The sequence below is a fragment of the Chinchilla lanigera genome, unplaced genomic scaffold (assembly GCF_000276665.1).
Source record: "Chinchilla lanigera isolate Chin_1 unplaced genomic scaffold, ChiLan1.0 scaffold00001, whole genome shotgun sequence".
Lineage (NCBI taxonomy): Eukaryota > Metazoa > Chordata > Mammalia > Rodentia > Chinchillidae > Chinchilla > Chinchilla lanigera.
Window position 1 is genome coordinate 10,172,371 of NW_004955402.1, and position 14,029 is coordinate 10,186,399.

Below are 14,029 nucleotides of genomic sequence, written 5' to 3' on the forward strand. Positions count from 1 at the left end.
CCTTGCGCTTGCCAGGCAGGCGCTGTGCCGGTGAGCTAAATCTCCAGCCCCTCCACTATGTGTTTGTTGCCGGAGACCTCCCTGCTCCAGGCGAGCTTCCACAGCAAGCACCCCACCACCACCAACTCTGCCCTGCCCCCCCATAACTCAAAGGAGAAAGGGAAGAAAATCCCCAAAATCTGGCAGATAAAGGTTATGAAAGAGCATAAAATTTTTGTCTTCCAAACGCATTTTGCTCTACTGCTAATTCAGAGAAGCGAGAAACGGAACAACTGAGACACCATCTCCACTTCAGCTTGCGCGTCTGCGCCCAGTTAGGAAAGGGGGCGGTACTAACGAGACTTTCGATGCCCCTGCAGCGTCATTTCGGGATCCCTGTCCCACGGGGAGCCCAGCCACGGCCTGGCGGACAGAGTCATCAACTGCAGAGAAGTCCTGGAAGCTTTCAACCTCCTGGTGCTTCAGGTCAGCTCCTTCCCGTACACCCTGCAGACCCAGCAGTCCCGCATCAGCGCCAGCAACGAGGTACACTGGATACAGCTGGACCCCACGGTGAGTCCCCGAGGCCCTTGGCAGACACTCGGCGCTGCCTCTGCTCCCGGTCTAAAATACAGAGCACAAGAGTTCAAATCTTCTAAAAGTCCCATTTGGTCATAGTTTACGTGGAACCTTGCTATATTATACAGCCTGGTCTTGAATTTCTGGGTTCAGGAGATCCTCCTGCCTCAGTCTCCTGAGTAGCTGGACTGCAAGCTTCCTGCCGTGCCCTGCTGATTGCAACCATTGTGAGACTAAAAACCAATGAACAGTGTCGTAGAGAAATTCTTCATAAGTGTCATGCAGGTAGAAATTTATCTGTCCTCTATAGTTTTTTAATGTGATGTCAAAAGCGTCATCAATCTTCTGGATTTAACTTGGTGCTTCTGAAGGATTAATTTCACTCTGAGACCTACAAATTTTCTTGTCCTCTTGGTTGGCCTCCGTCAGGTTGAAGTCTGACTGAGCTGTGTCACCGTAATTACTGCCAGTCCCTCCAGCGGCGGGATTTCTCCTTTCAGGCAGTTCTCGAGGCTGACCGCAGCGTGGCGTGCCTGTCACTGGAAGAACTCGGAACATGTGCCGGCTGTGTTGGGAGCCGCCATCCAGGTCTCCGTGTTCTTTGATGCCGGTCCCTAACACCTCAAAAATATTTTCTGCAACCTGTTAGCTCTAAGCTAAATACACCATAAAAAAAAAATAATTTCATAAAAATAATAAAGATTATGCTGGGCATGGTGGCACATGCCTATAATCCCAGCGCTCTGGGAGGCTGAGGCGGGAAGATGACAAATTCAAGCCTAGCCTGTTTCAAGATAAACTGACCCTGTTTCAAGATAAAAAATACAAAGAGCTGGGGATGTAGCTCAGTGCAGAGGCTCTGGGTTTAATCCCCAGTACTACAATGTTAATGAGCAGCTATTAAGCATTAATATTACCCATAATATTAATGACTACATATCCTTAGTCTAAAAATATTGAACACATGGGACACTGAGAGGTAGGTGTATTTGAGTAACAGACGTAGATGCGTCTTGCGCACGAGCCCTATTTCTCTCTCCCCCAGGACCCTTGACTCTGCTAGGAGGCGGCTGAGCGCCCTGCGCTCGGTTGGAGCCGGTTTGCGCCGGCAGTCAGCAGTTCAGTCCCCCACACGGGAGCTGTCCCCGGCTCGAGGCCCCGGGAGGTGGCTCTGGGCTTTTGCCATGCCGGGGTCTCCTCCACGCCAGCTCTGTCGGGCGAGAGGGCGGAGCTGGGAGGCCGTGGGCTGCTGGGATGCGGGCTGGGCTTGGCAGCGGGCGGAACAGGTGTGTGCGTGGTGGGGGGGCGTCCTTTATAAATGTGGTCAGAGATGATGAAACCAGTGTGTCCGTGAGACTCGTGCACACGCGTGTTGGCTCAGCCATGTTCCCAACCGCCGAGGAATGGATCCAACCCAAGCGTCCTGTTGGCCGACGAACAAAGGGCATGCAATGCACACACGCTGTGGAACAGAAATGCACACGTGCTGTGGAACGTGCCTAGCCGCAGAAAGGCGTGAAATCCCATCGCGGGCAGCGGGGCGGGTGGAAGCGGACGCCTCTGTTACGGGACATGAGCCAGCGCACAGTGAGAAACGCTGCCTGTTCTCACTCACGGGTGAAAGCTAGAAGCCTGACCTCCAGGCAGCGCAGCGTGAATCACGGTTACCAGGGCCTGGGAAAGCTGCGCGGAGAAGCAGCAGGATTAAGGGGTACAGAGGAGCAGCTGAGGAGGAAGGAGGAGGAACTCCCAGTGTTCTGCAGCACCGCAGGATAATGAGGAGGACATTAGCTGAATACTCCAAAATAGCTCGTGGAGAGGATTTTGGATATTCCAGCACCAAGAAGTGTGTGTGTGATGCGCAGCTGGGCCATCTGCCTGAGCTTCGGGGCCTGCGTGCGTCACACTGCATGCCAGAAATGCCTGCAGTTCTTATGTCAATCACACAAATTTTTATCTGTTTTTAAATCCAGTGTGATGCTCCCGTATACTGGGGGGTACAGGAAGACACCCTAACCTACCTTGTTCGTTCAGTCTTTCCCAGAGGGGGTCACCCCACACAGCAGCAGCAGGAAGAAGGCCCAATAGCTCCTGCCCTTCATTTTCTCCTGTCTGAAATAATAGAGAAACAGACGCAAAGTAATTGTCCTACAGAGGCATTCCTGGCTGGGGATAGAGCTCGGCGGCATCAGCACCTGCCTGGCAAGCACAAGGTCCTGAGTTTGATTCCTGGTACCAAAAGAAAAAGAAAGGCATTCCTATGATTATGGTTAACTTCTTAGGTAGGAAGATGATATGTTATATTTTTAGGAAAAAATTTTATTTTAGAGATAATCTAGTAGAATACATATGGATGAAAGAGAAGATTCCGGGATTTACTCAAAGTAACTGAGGGGCAGGGAGTTATACTCTTCTGTAACAGAAGATTTAAAATCATCCCCGTGGAATTGAGGTCCACCCAGAGAACAGGAAAAACTGTTCTGTTGCTTTCTGCGTGTTGGAGACAAGCTCCTGAGAGTTCGCCGCCCCTGGTCACCCCAAAGCCAGTGTCCTAAGGAGGAATCACGGGAGAAGAGAGGGTGCCAGGAAACACCGTCCAGTTCTGTGGCCTCAGGCTGCATCTCTCAGACAACCCACAGAGAACCGAGAGGGCGAATGCATCTCTATACCGCGACGTCTCCGCACCCGAGAGCACCCGAGAGGCTCCGTGGAGGACCGCACCCCAGGGTGGCCCTGGTCAGAGCACAAGGGGGACACAGACGCTCGGCTGGCAGGGGTCGGAGCGGGCAGGGAGGGACAGCGGGCCGCTCGCAGCGGGCACTTGGCGGGATGCAGAGGCTGGGAGCACCGGCCGGAGTTTGCACACATTACACGGCCAGGAAGGGGGTCCTCTGTCTGGGGCACAGTATCATTAGACTGCATCGATTTCTTTACTTTTTATATTAACAGTGTAAATGTGCAGCTTAGTGTGTTCTCACAAACTGAATACACCCCTGAAACCAGCACCCAGATCAAGTAAAAGTACAGGACCAGCACCCGGAGTCCTGTGCCCGACCCGGGCGCCCCGGAGGCTGGCGCAGTGCTCGCCTCCTACGACAGTTTCGCCCAGCTCTGGACTTCCTTCACACGGAGCCGTGCAGTTCGCGCTTTTGGTTTTTTGTGCCTGGCCTCTTGCGCAGCATTATGTTTGTCAGCTTTGTCTGTATCTTTCCTGGGCCACACAACATTCACACACGCACACAACACATGCAGCCTGTGCACTGGCTGCAGGGTGCTGCGGTGACACAAGCGCCGCCTCCAGAAACGCGAGCGTGTTCCTGTTCTCGGGTGAGGCTGCGGGCGCTGGGTGCCCACGGATGGGGCTGCAATCAAAGGGCGTCCATTCGGCCGGAGAGAGGAGCCGCGGCCTTGGCGTTTCTGACCGTTTGCGCCCGAATGAACAATACTTGACTCTGAACAGCAGTCAGCCATAGGCAAAACGGAAAATGGCAAGTTTTCCAGGACTTGTTTATGTGAGGGAAGTGGGAGTCAGAATTACTTTTGAGATGACGCGTTAGTTGGAGAAAAGGACGTCGAGGGGAAGAGTGACGTGGGACGGGCAGGTGCGACTGACGAGCGGGCCCGGCCGCTTGCTGGCGGGAACGCGGATGGGAGGGCGCACCGTGTGGATCTGGGTATTTTTTCAAAAGCTGTGACAGCCGGAGCAGCTGGTGCGGAGAAAGTCGTGGAGGAAATTGATGAAGAGAACAGCTAGGAGGAGTGAGGCCAAGGACCAGCGAGCAAATGCTCTGGGTTTGGCCCAGGAGTCCTCGGTGTCAGGAGGGAGCGTTGGGAAGAAAGGCAGAACTGGCACCGAAGGCCGGGAAGAGCTGCAGGGGGATGTCTGAGGAGACAGGGTTGGGGGGACGGGTATTATTTCATTATAGGAAGGGACACCCCCCACAAACACCAAGTCAATAAAATGCCGTGGCTGAGGCACTGAAACGTGTCTTCACCGTGAAAGCGCTCGAGGGTCCTAGCTTCTGCCGTGCGACGGCTCCGTTCACGCCCGCTGCTGCTTGTGCAGTGTTACAAACGCTCCAGGCACTCTGGGTTCTGAGCACGGCAGGGCAGGGAGGCTGCTGGCTTCCGATGCCCGTTTTGAGCCCCCCGAGCGCTCCACCTGCTCACCTGGGCCATCACTTTACTAAGAACAGAGGCGCAAGGAGGCCGGGGCGCGTCCTGCCTAGCAGGCTGTCGTGCTGCGTCAGGAAGAGGACTGGGCGTGCGGGAGGGTTCCCACGTCCCCGGGGACGGGGGCCAAGGACAAGAGGGCGGCGGCACCGAGACACAGCTGGCCGAGTGCTGAGCTCCGGCCTGATGGGGAGGGAACCGGCCCAGGGATTTTCCTCCCGCGATGGCTTGCGTGGCCCAGCTGTGCCACACACTGCCCGGGCTGATTTCTTTAACCTTTCTCTTCCTCTGTTTGCCTAATCTATCTTTGTGTTAGCACGGTTTGTAAAACTAGGTTATAAAATAAACTAGGGCATGTTGAAAGAGTATATCAATACACTAATAGGGAAAGGGGATTAAAGCACATGCGCAGCATGACGAGAATTCCTGCAGCGATCTAATGTAGGACAGAGGCAAGAAGGCCCCAAATAAAACTATGAAAGTTGACACTGTTCTGGGGCTGCTTAGGGACAGGCAGCTTGTCACAGCTGTGGGGACGCTCAGAGGGCGTCGGTGTGACACCTAGCGTAGCCACGCATTGTCCTGGTGGGGCGAAGTCGGTGAGAAGGGCAGATTTATGTTCTCTGAGAAGGCAGCAGGGTGTGTCTGTTTCCACTGTAACTAAATTTTGTTCGCAAACGAATGAGCTTCTTGTACACATGACCGGCACCAAGTGAGGGCAGGCAGGTTTTGTGTCACGGCGGAGCTTTTGCGCTTCTCTCCGGAGGGTCCCGTGGGGAACTTGGGGCCAGAAGAGAGCCGCATCCGGCCGGCACCCAAGAGAGGGGTCGGAGCCCTTGTGTGTCTGAACAAAAGCAAAGCAAACTAGCCGTCCGCATAGCTGCCGCTGGCCGCCAGGCGTGCGGAGGTCCGCCCGGAGTGCGCGGGGAAGGAGCACGGGCTTCCCAGCAGCCGGGCTGGCGCTCAGCGCTCTGCTTTCGTCTGCCGCAGGAGGACGCGGGCTGCGGGGAGAAGCTGTACTTCGGCCTGAACGAGTACAGCAGGTCCCTGCAGTGGGGCGTCACCAGCCCGCTGCTGCGGTGCGACGAGACCTTCGAGAAGATGGTGAGCACGCTCCTGGAGAGGTAAGCGCGGGCTCGCCGTTTTCCAGCCGCACGTGCAGATAGATCTGGGGGCCCCGTCGCATGGAGCCCATGCGGATGATACCCAAAGGCCGGGTCTACATAGCCTTTCCTAGGATGACCTCATCCGCGGGTTTCCGTGGCCCCCGAGACCGAAGGGACCGCCGGTGGACATGGCCTGTGCTCACTAAGGCCGCCCACACCTGGCACGGCCTCCCTGCCCCTGCTTGGCCCTTCTGTCCCCTCCACTCCCCTGCGGCCCACACGCGACCCTCACCCTCAGGTGACCCAACTTCACCCGGAGGGACTGGGGCCGGGAAGGCTGCAGGCAGGGCCTTCCCCTCACCCTGAGCCTACGGCCTGAGGCCAAGAACACTTCTCCTCTTTGTGCTCAGCTCTGGATCAGATTCCCAGCTTTTCCTTCTCTGACCGAAAATCCTGGCCTGAGGAGGGGAGGCATTTCCTAACCTGACAGCCGGCCCGCCCCGTATGCTGTTTCTCAGCCTGGACGGAGGGGCCAAGGCTGCACTCTGAGGCAGGCTGTTGTGTCCTTGGGCCGGTTCTCCAGCCTGGCCACGGCTGATTGCGGGCCATCTACTGAACAAGCAGCCCTACGATTTGGCTAAGAGAAGTGGGGAAAACTAAAACGAGGGGCTAAGGATTTAGCTCAGTGGTGCAGCGCCTGCCTGGCAAGCATGAGGTCCTGAGTTCGATTCCTAGTAACCCCGCAAAAAAAATTAAAACGAGGGCAAGTGGGTCCGTCCCATCCGGCAGGTTAGAATGCTGCAGGGAATGAGCAGGCTCGGAATGAGATTTGCTATTTTTGCAGATGTGTAAGATTTGAGAAGTCTTAATTGACAGTGTGCCATTATTGTTCTCTTAGAACATGGATCCTAAATTTCCAAACTCATCCATGATTCTCTCTTTTAAAAGTTTTCCACCCACTCGCTCCATCCCCAGCCCGGAACACTTCACTCCGGTAACATTAGAGTTGCAGAACTTCATCTTACTTCATTGATCCATTGATTCATTGTCTGGTCTTTGGAAATAGGGTCTCGATCCGTACTTCATAGTGGCCTCAAACTCACAGCAATCCTCCTGCCTCAGCTTCCCTAGTGCAAGGACTTATAGATGTGCACCACCACACCCCGCTAGAAATTATGTTTCATAGTATGGTCCCATCAGCTTCTGTTTACAACTTTTGTAATACTTATACACAACTGCAATTGTAGTTTCATGCAAACATAACAGACTGAGGAAACTGTTCACTTTTAAATTCAAAACTCTGCTCTTGTTTTGGTTTTTGGTACCCAGAATTGAACTCAGGACTTTGCACTTGCCAGGCAGGCACTGTGGCACTGAGCTCTAGTCCCAGCTGGTCTCACTTTGTAGTTCAGGCTGGTCTTGAACTCTCTAAGTAGCCCCGGTTGGCCTCAAACTCATGCAATTTTCCTGCCTCAGCCTCCCAAGTGCTGGGATTATAGGCATGCACCACCACGCCCGACTCAGAACTCTTTCAGAATGTGAATCTAAATGCCTGTAGATCAAAATTACTGTTTATTCTTGGAATTTTTCCACGGCCGAGCTAAAAACAGAGAAGCCCAGCTTTCAACACAGACGCTCTCTGCCGGCTTGCTTCCTCCAGCGTGTTCTTCCCCGAGCACACCAGGCAGCTGCAGCCTTCTTCGCTGTTTCCCCAAGCTGCTAACGTTTTGCTGTGTGAAGACGGTGGCTCTGGTCTGGATGAACCCGGCCCGGGCTCTGCCTCTGCCAGGTGTAGGCCTGGGATGAGAAGCAGAGCGGCTGGGAGACAGGGCGTGTGTGGTCCTGGCTCCTCTGGAAGCCCTTTGGCCCCAACAACTTACCGACAGCTTTTCTGTGTGAAGCTGTGGGCACTTGTACTTTGAAGGGAACCTGGGAGTAGGGCGAAGGCAAAATCCCCCTTGAGCCCAGCGGCGGCCAGAAAGGACACAGCCCTTTTCGTCCACCTCATCCTCAGGCCTGGCTTTCTAAGGAACAGCAAGCACCTAACTGAGAGATTTAAGTCAGGTAATCCCAGCACTCCCGGGGGCTGAGGCAGGAGGATTGCAAGTTCCAGCCCAGCTTGGGCAATTTAGTGAATTAGTGAGACCCTGTGTCAGAATTAAGAAGGTCTGCAGCCGTGACTCAGGATGGAGGCCTTGGCTTTAGTCCCCAGTACAGCGAGGGAGATTTATTTCCTTCTAGCTCTGTAATTCTTTAAACCGCCAGTGTGAAGGAGGCGAGCCTCTCATCCCGCAGTCTAGGCGGGGCCCGGGCTGCCTGGGCTGAGCGCGGTCCTGGGCGGGAAGCGCTCACCACCAGGGGGCGCGCTCTCCGGGCCGCGCCGTCTTCCCGCACCAAGACCCATCCTCCGGAAGGGACAGTTCTGCTGCCTGCGGGGCTGCCTCAGGCCGCGGTCCCCTTTTCGTGTCTCACACTCGGGCACGACAGGGCAGGCTCACGGTGCCATCCCCCTAAGCCAAGGCCCCCTCGAGGGCTGTGGCCCAGCCGAGCCGCTCGGCGTCGCCGTGGGCTGGGGGAGTGCGGGGCCCTGCAGACCCCCGCTGCGCTCTTCAGGGCCGGGGAGGCTGGCCGCGGCGCCCCCGCAGCTCTGTCTCTGCGGGCGATCGCGGATCCGAGAGCTGGCCGCAGGCCCCCCGGAGCTCACGCCCGGCCCCCGCCCGGCCCCCGCGGCACTGGCTCCTGTACTCCTGTGCCCCGCAGGTACCCGCGGCTGCATAGCATGGTCGTGCGCTGCTACCTGCTCATCCAGCAGTACGCGCAGGCGCTGATGGCGCTCACCACCGTGGCGGCGCTGCGGGACCACAGCACGCCCGAGACGCTGAGCATCGTGGACGACCTCATCAGCTCCCCGGGCAAGAGCGCGAGCGGCCGGGGACACATGCTCGTGATCCGGGTGCCCTCGGTGCAGCTGGCCATGCTGGCCAAGGAGCGGCTGCAGGAGGTGCGCGACAAGCTGGGCCTGCAGTATCGCTTCGAGATCGTCCTGGGGAGCCCGGCCTCGGAGCTCAGCGTGGCGACGCACTTCGTGGCGCGATTAAAGGTTAGCGGGGCAGATCCCCCCAAATCCCTTCGTTCCCGGGTGGTCGGAGGCCGAGCTGAGTTGAGTGGCGGGCATCAAACTCAGGAGCTCGCGCTTGCCAGGCAGGCGCTGTGCCGCTGAGCTACACCCCCGGCCCCGGTTGAGTAGATTTTTGCACACGGGTGAATCTGAGCCCGGGCCGGTGTCAGCTGGGGGCCGTCTTTGCGTCGTAACCGGAACTAGTTTCTAACGCTGCTGTCGGCCTCTGCGGCCGTGCGTGCAGTTGGTCTCCCTGCGCACGTGCAAAAAAGATGACTTAATCAGACCGCATGGTAGCGACCTTGTTCGGCATGCGCCGAGCCCTCTACTGTTTTCTCAGGGGGAAAGGTAAGTGCTCTCGGCGCGCTGTGGGGTACCCCTCGGAGTCACCTCAGCTCACTAATGCTCTTCGTCCACCCTAGCCCTCTGTGCACTCCTGGCCAGAGTCGGTGCGGTGTCCGTGTGATGTCCGCCCCGAGAGTGACTGGCAGCTCGCCCGTGTGGGTTGCTCAGCAGGCCGTGCAGCTTCGGGAACTTCCTGTGACCCTCAGCTCCAGGCTTTGGCTGGACTGAGATGTAAGAGAGGACCTAGTGCGGGACCGCGGCCTCCCTGCCCCTCTGCTCTGCCAGGGACCGCGTGCGCTCCCCTCCCTGCCAGGCGCGAATGGATTGAGCGATCCCTTTAGCGCAGGCCTGGCGCAGCCTTTCTGGGGCCTTGCGCAATCCGCTCTGTCCCGGCCATGAAGAACAGGTGCATGCAGAGATGCAACAGCACCCTTCTGCGAGACAGGGAAATCTGCTCTGGGGAGTGGCTCTGGGCTTGGCGGCGGAAGGCTTTCCTAGCGCATACAAGGCCCCGGCTTCCACCCCTAGCACCACCAAAATAAAATAAAAATTGAGTTTGGCACAAATTTTACAAAAAGGTGCGCTAGTCTTCAGAGATTCGAAGTAGTTTCCCATTTGCAAAATGAGAGAGTTGGACGATATGATGTCTAAGAGCTGAAGCCTGATTTTTATTTGGTGCTCCTAAATCATTTTTATAAACGTAAAGCTTGTTACTGTATTAGTTAATGTAAATTAACCTAAAGTGGAAAAATAATTAGCTTGACAAGTAACGGGAATAAAATTGCCCAAATTAGAAACACCTGTATTTAGTAGCCGTGGTAACACATGTCAGAGCCATGTTCCCAATTTTTAATTGTAGAGGAGCTTCTAGGCGGAGGGAACCCCTGAGGCCTCTCACAGTGCAACTCCCGAGCCCCTCCTGGGCCATTTAACAATGCTAAGGATGAGGAACTTGGAAAGGCAAATAACCAGCCCGCCCTGCGAACTCCCAGTGCCCCGGCCGTGAGGGTGCATTGCGCGGGGTTGCGGGGCCGCCCCAGGTCCCCAGGGCGAGGACGGTGTCGCTTCCGTCCCGAGGCACCAGCCGCCGAGCAGGCTCCCCTGGGCCTTGGTCCCGAGGCGTAATCAGGCCCAGTGTTCTTCCGCCCGGCAGGGCTTCTCCCCCGCAGCTGGCCCCTGAGGCCAGGGCGGGCGCCGCGGGCCTGAGAGCGAGCCCTGGCACAGCGGCCTCCAGCCCGACCCCCAGTGGGGTTCTGCCTCCCCCAGCGTGGGCAGGAGCGTGAGACACCACACAGAAGCCCGTTTCCCCAAACCCCTGGGTCGCGGCGGGCTTTTCCCCACGGTGTGCGAGGGAATCAAGGCTGTGGGGAGCCCGCCTCTGGGTCGCCCGGCCGAGGGGCTCTGGCGGGCTTAGGTCCGAGTGTGCTCAGGGTGGGGGGAGGCGCCAGAGCGGCCCTCCGTCCTGCCGAACCCTGTGCTGCCACGCTCGCCTCGCCTGGCCCGCTGCGGGGCGCCGCGGTGTGGCTGTAAGCGCTGCCCGGCGCTGTGCGGGGCGCAGGCTTAAACAGAAACCTGTGAGCTCCTCCATCTTGCACTGCTTCCGACCGGGAACCCAGGGCTGGCCCAGGGCCGTGCGCGCTCTCTGCAGCGATCGGCCCTGCGGCCGGCGTGTCCACGGAAGACCTGGGGAGGGGGAGGGGGCTCTGGGGGGGTTGGCAACCTCGGACCGGCCAGGAGCAAAAGTGAGCTGTGTTTCGTCATCTCCTCAAAGTAAGTCTCCGGCACGGTGGGCGCGCCCTCCCTCATCCCGCGCGGACCCGAGCTGCCTGGATCGGAGGAAGCCTGTGTGCTTGGGTTTCGGGCAGGTGCGGCGCGCAGGCAGAGGGGAGCCTGGTGCGGACAGGCGGGGCCTTCCTGTTCACCCAGGCTGGGTTTCCCCCTTTGGGGTGTTATAGACGTCAGCAGGTTTGCTTCCTGGCCGGTGGGTTTCTTTTTATCACATGTTGTGCTTAGCCAGGCAAACACCCTCCATCCGAAAACAGAACTGTGTGCATTTCTTACCGCCTTGCTTCTTAGTCCTTCTTCCCTAAAGCATTATCCAGCAAGCCCTGCTAGAAAGCCAGTGTAAAGCACAGTTGGATGGATACTTGTGAGACACAGTAGAAACTACTTTATCCACTTGAGACCATCAATTTTGCTATTCTAAAATACAGAGAAAGTTGTAAAAGATCTCTTTACTTTTGAGCAGCTTTCCGGTAGTTTTCTTCCTCGTCATATTTTCTTTTTTTTTGTTTTTGTTTTTCTCCGGTCCCGGGAACCAAACTCACGACCTTGCGCTTGCCAGGCAGGCGCTTTGCCACTGAGCTAAATCCCCAGCCCCTCCTCGTCATATTTTCAAGGCTGATGAGCAAGAGGAGCTCCGAGGCAGAGCACTTGCAGAAGGCCTGGTCCTCCGCCCGGCCCTCAGGGACCACAGGGCCGGAGATGCGTGTGTCCGAGTGCATGTGTGTTACTGGATGAGAGGAACGGACACTTGGTAGATTCTTTGTGAAACCCTGAGCAAAAGGAATTACTCTCCAGCAAGGGTGGTTTTTCCTTCCTTGACCCAACCAAGTCAGGCTGTATTTTCAACCTTCTTGGAAGAAACTCCTGAGACTCAAAGCCAAGCATTATCAGTTATTTTAGAAGTTAGTAAAGTGAAAAAGAAAAGCCATCAGAGGTGGCTAATTTCATTATTTTCATGGTGAAAATGTCTGTTTTGATGGCGTTTTAAAGTTCTTATCTAAGAAGGCAACGTAGGGACCGGAGGCAGATCCTGGTAGGGACTGCGGCACTTTCTTAGCCTGTATGGATGGCGCATGAGGTGTACCGGGGTGTCCTATTTTATCTTTTGCCATCCAAAACTAAAGGCCACGTTCTCCTAGACGTGCTTCCTGAATGCTTTTTAAGGCAGCGGTCAGCACACGTGTGCCCACACACCCTGAAAAGGCGGAAGCTTGAACAAGGAGTTCAAAAGTTTTCGTGGTGTCCTGTGGGTCTCGTTCTACAGACGTGGCGGGGAAACGAGCCGGAGGAGTGGACGCCACGGACGTACCAGGATCTCGAAGGGCTGCCGTGCATCGTGATCCTGACCGGCAAGGACCCGCTCGGAGAGACCTTTCCCAGGTACGGCCTGAGTGAGCGGCGGGCTCGCAGTGGTGGCCGCGGGGCTGGTGGTCAGTGCTGGGCCGAGTGGGCCTGTTTCACTTGGCTGGCGGGCAGCAAGGACTGTGTTGTGCAGGGCTGTGTCCCTCTGCTGCCAACCCTGCAGGGGGCACCCATGCCTCGGGACAGGAGGGAGCAGTGTTCGGGAAGAGCCACCAAAGCGGTGCCGGTGGGGCTGGAGGAAAAGCGGGGTTTTCAAAGTCTGTTAACCCGCTCTGCCCTCCGCAAGGGTCCGGGGTGCACGGACGGGGTGGCAGTGGCGGCAGCCTCGGTTGATGCTGCGCGATGTGCCTTCTGCCCACTCTGCTCTCCTGGCCGCAGTGAGGCACAGAGGAGTGGAGGTCGGGGGCACAGCTGGCCTGGAGCCCACAGCCCGCACGGCCCCGGCCCCAGGAAAGGCTGAGCCCGGCAGGTAACGGACACCAGGGTTTCCATGCAGGTCCCTCAAGTACTGTGACCTCCGCTTAATCGACTCGAGCTACCTAACTCGCACTGCCCTGGAGCAGGAGGTGGGCCTGGCCTGCTGCTACGTCTCCAAGGAGGTCCTGCGGGGGCCCACCGCTGTGCTCGACCTCAGCGGGAAGGAGCCCGAGAGGCCACCAGCCAGCGAGCACGATCCCGACCTGGACCCGGACCCGGACCCGGACCCGGGCCCGGACCCCAACCCCGACCCCGACCCGGACGAGCTGCTCGCTGACCTGGAGCGGCCGCCGAGCAACAGCAGTGCCTTCACGGGAACCTCGGGTCTGTGTTCGGCTCCCCTTTCCTGGAGGGAGGGGGGGGCGCTGAGCCCAGAGACCCCCCAGAGGGCCTCAGAGACCCCAACCCTGGAGGCGGGGTGCTTGAGAAACACGGCCACTTAGAGCCTGGTGACAGGCCACGCCTAGAAAGCCGATCTCAGCAACCCCAGCCTGCAGTGTCCCCGTGCCCCTCACCTCCACCTGGGCCCCCTGCCTGTCATACGTGCACATGGCCTGAAGCTGTGAGTGGCGTGGCCCCTGGCATAGTGTTCCCATGAGTGAGCAATGACTTCACTAAATGCCCAGTGGCACAGCTGGGCGTGGCGGTGCACCCCTGTAATCCCAGCACCCCGTGGGCAGAGGCAGGAGGATCGCAAGTTCAAGCTCCGCCTGGGCAGTATAGTAACTGAGCCAGACACTGCTGCAAAATAAAAAAGAGCCGAGGGTGTAGCTGAGAGGACCCCTGACCGGACCCCAGTACTGGGGGGATAGGTGTCAAGGCGCAGAAGGGAAGCGTTAGCCGCCTCCAGAGGGGCGTGGGGAGCCGGGCACCTGGCTGAGGGAGGGCGGCCAGTGGCTTCTCCATCGCGGGCTTTGCGATGCTGGGGACCGGCACCTCCTCGTCCTTCTCCCCACGCACAGAGCTGCTGTGGTGTGCGAAATGCTCTCCGAGGCAGGCGTTCCTGGCCTTCGGTGGAGCCCGGGCAGCGCGTGTCGTCGAGGGGGACCTGGGTGCGCGCGGACTAGGCAGGGCAGCGGCGGGGTGGCGCGCGGGAGGCCGAGCC

The 14,029-nt window shown here is 57.7% G+C and overlaps 1 protein-coding gene across 1 annotated transcript in view; it reads left to right on the top strand.

The window, feature by feature from the left end:
* The window catches only part of Greb1l (growth regulation by estrogen in breast cancer-like), a 339,057-nt gene that overhangs the window by 306,437 nt on the left and 18,591 nt on the right, over positions 1-14,029 (top strand). The window contains exons 21-25 of the mRNA XM_013503842.1: positions 360-552; positions 5,722-5,855; positions 8,598-8,937; positions 12,350-12,465; positions 12,944-13,358. Of these exons, the coding sequence (XP_013359296.1) occupies positions 360-552; positions 5,722-5,855; positions 8,598-8,937; positions 12,350-12,465; positions 12,944-13,358 (1,198 nt within the window). The remainder of the gene's footprint in view (positions 1-359; positions 553-5,721; positions 5,856-8,597; positions 8,938-12,349; positions 12,466-12,943; positions 13,359-14,029) is intronic.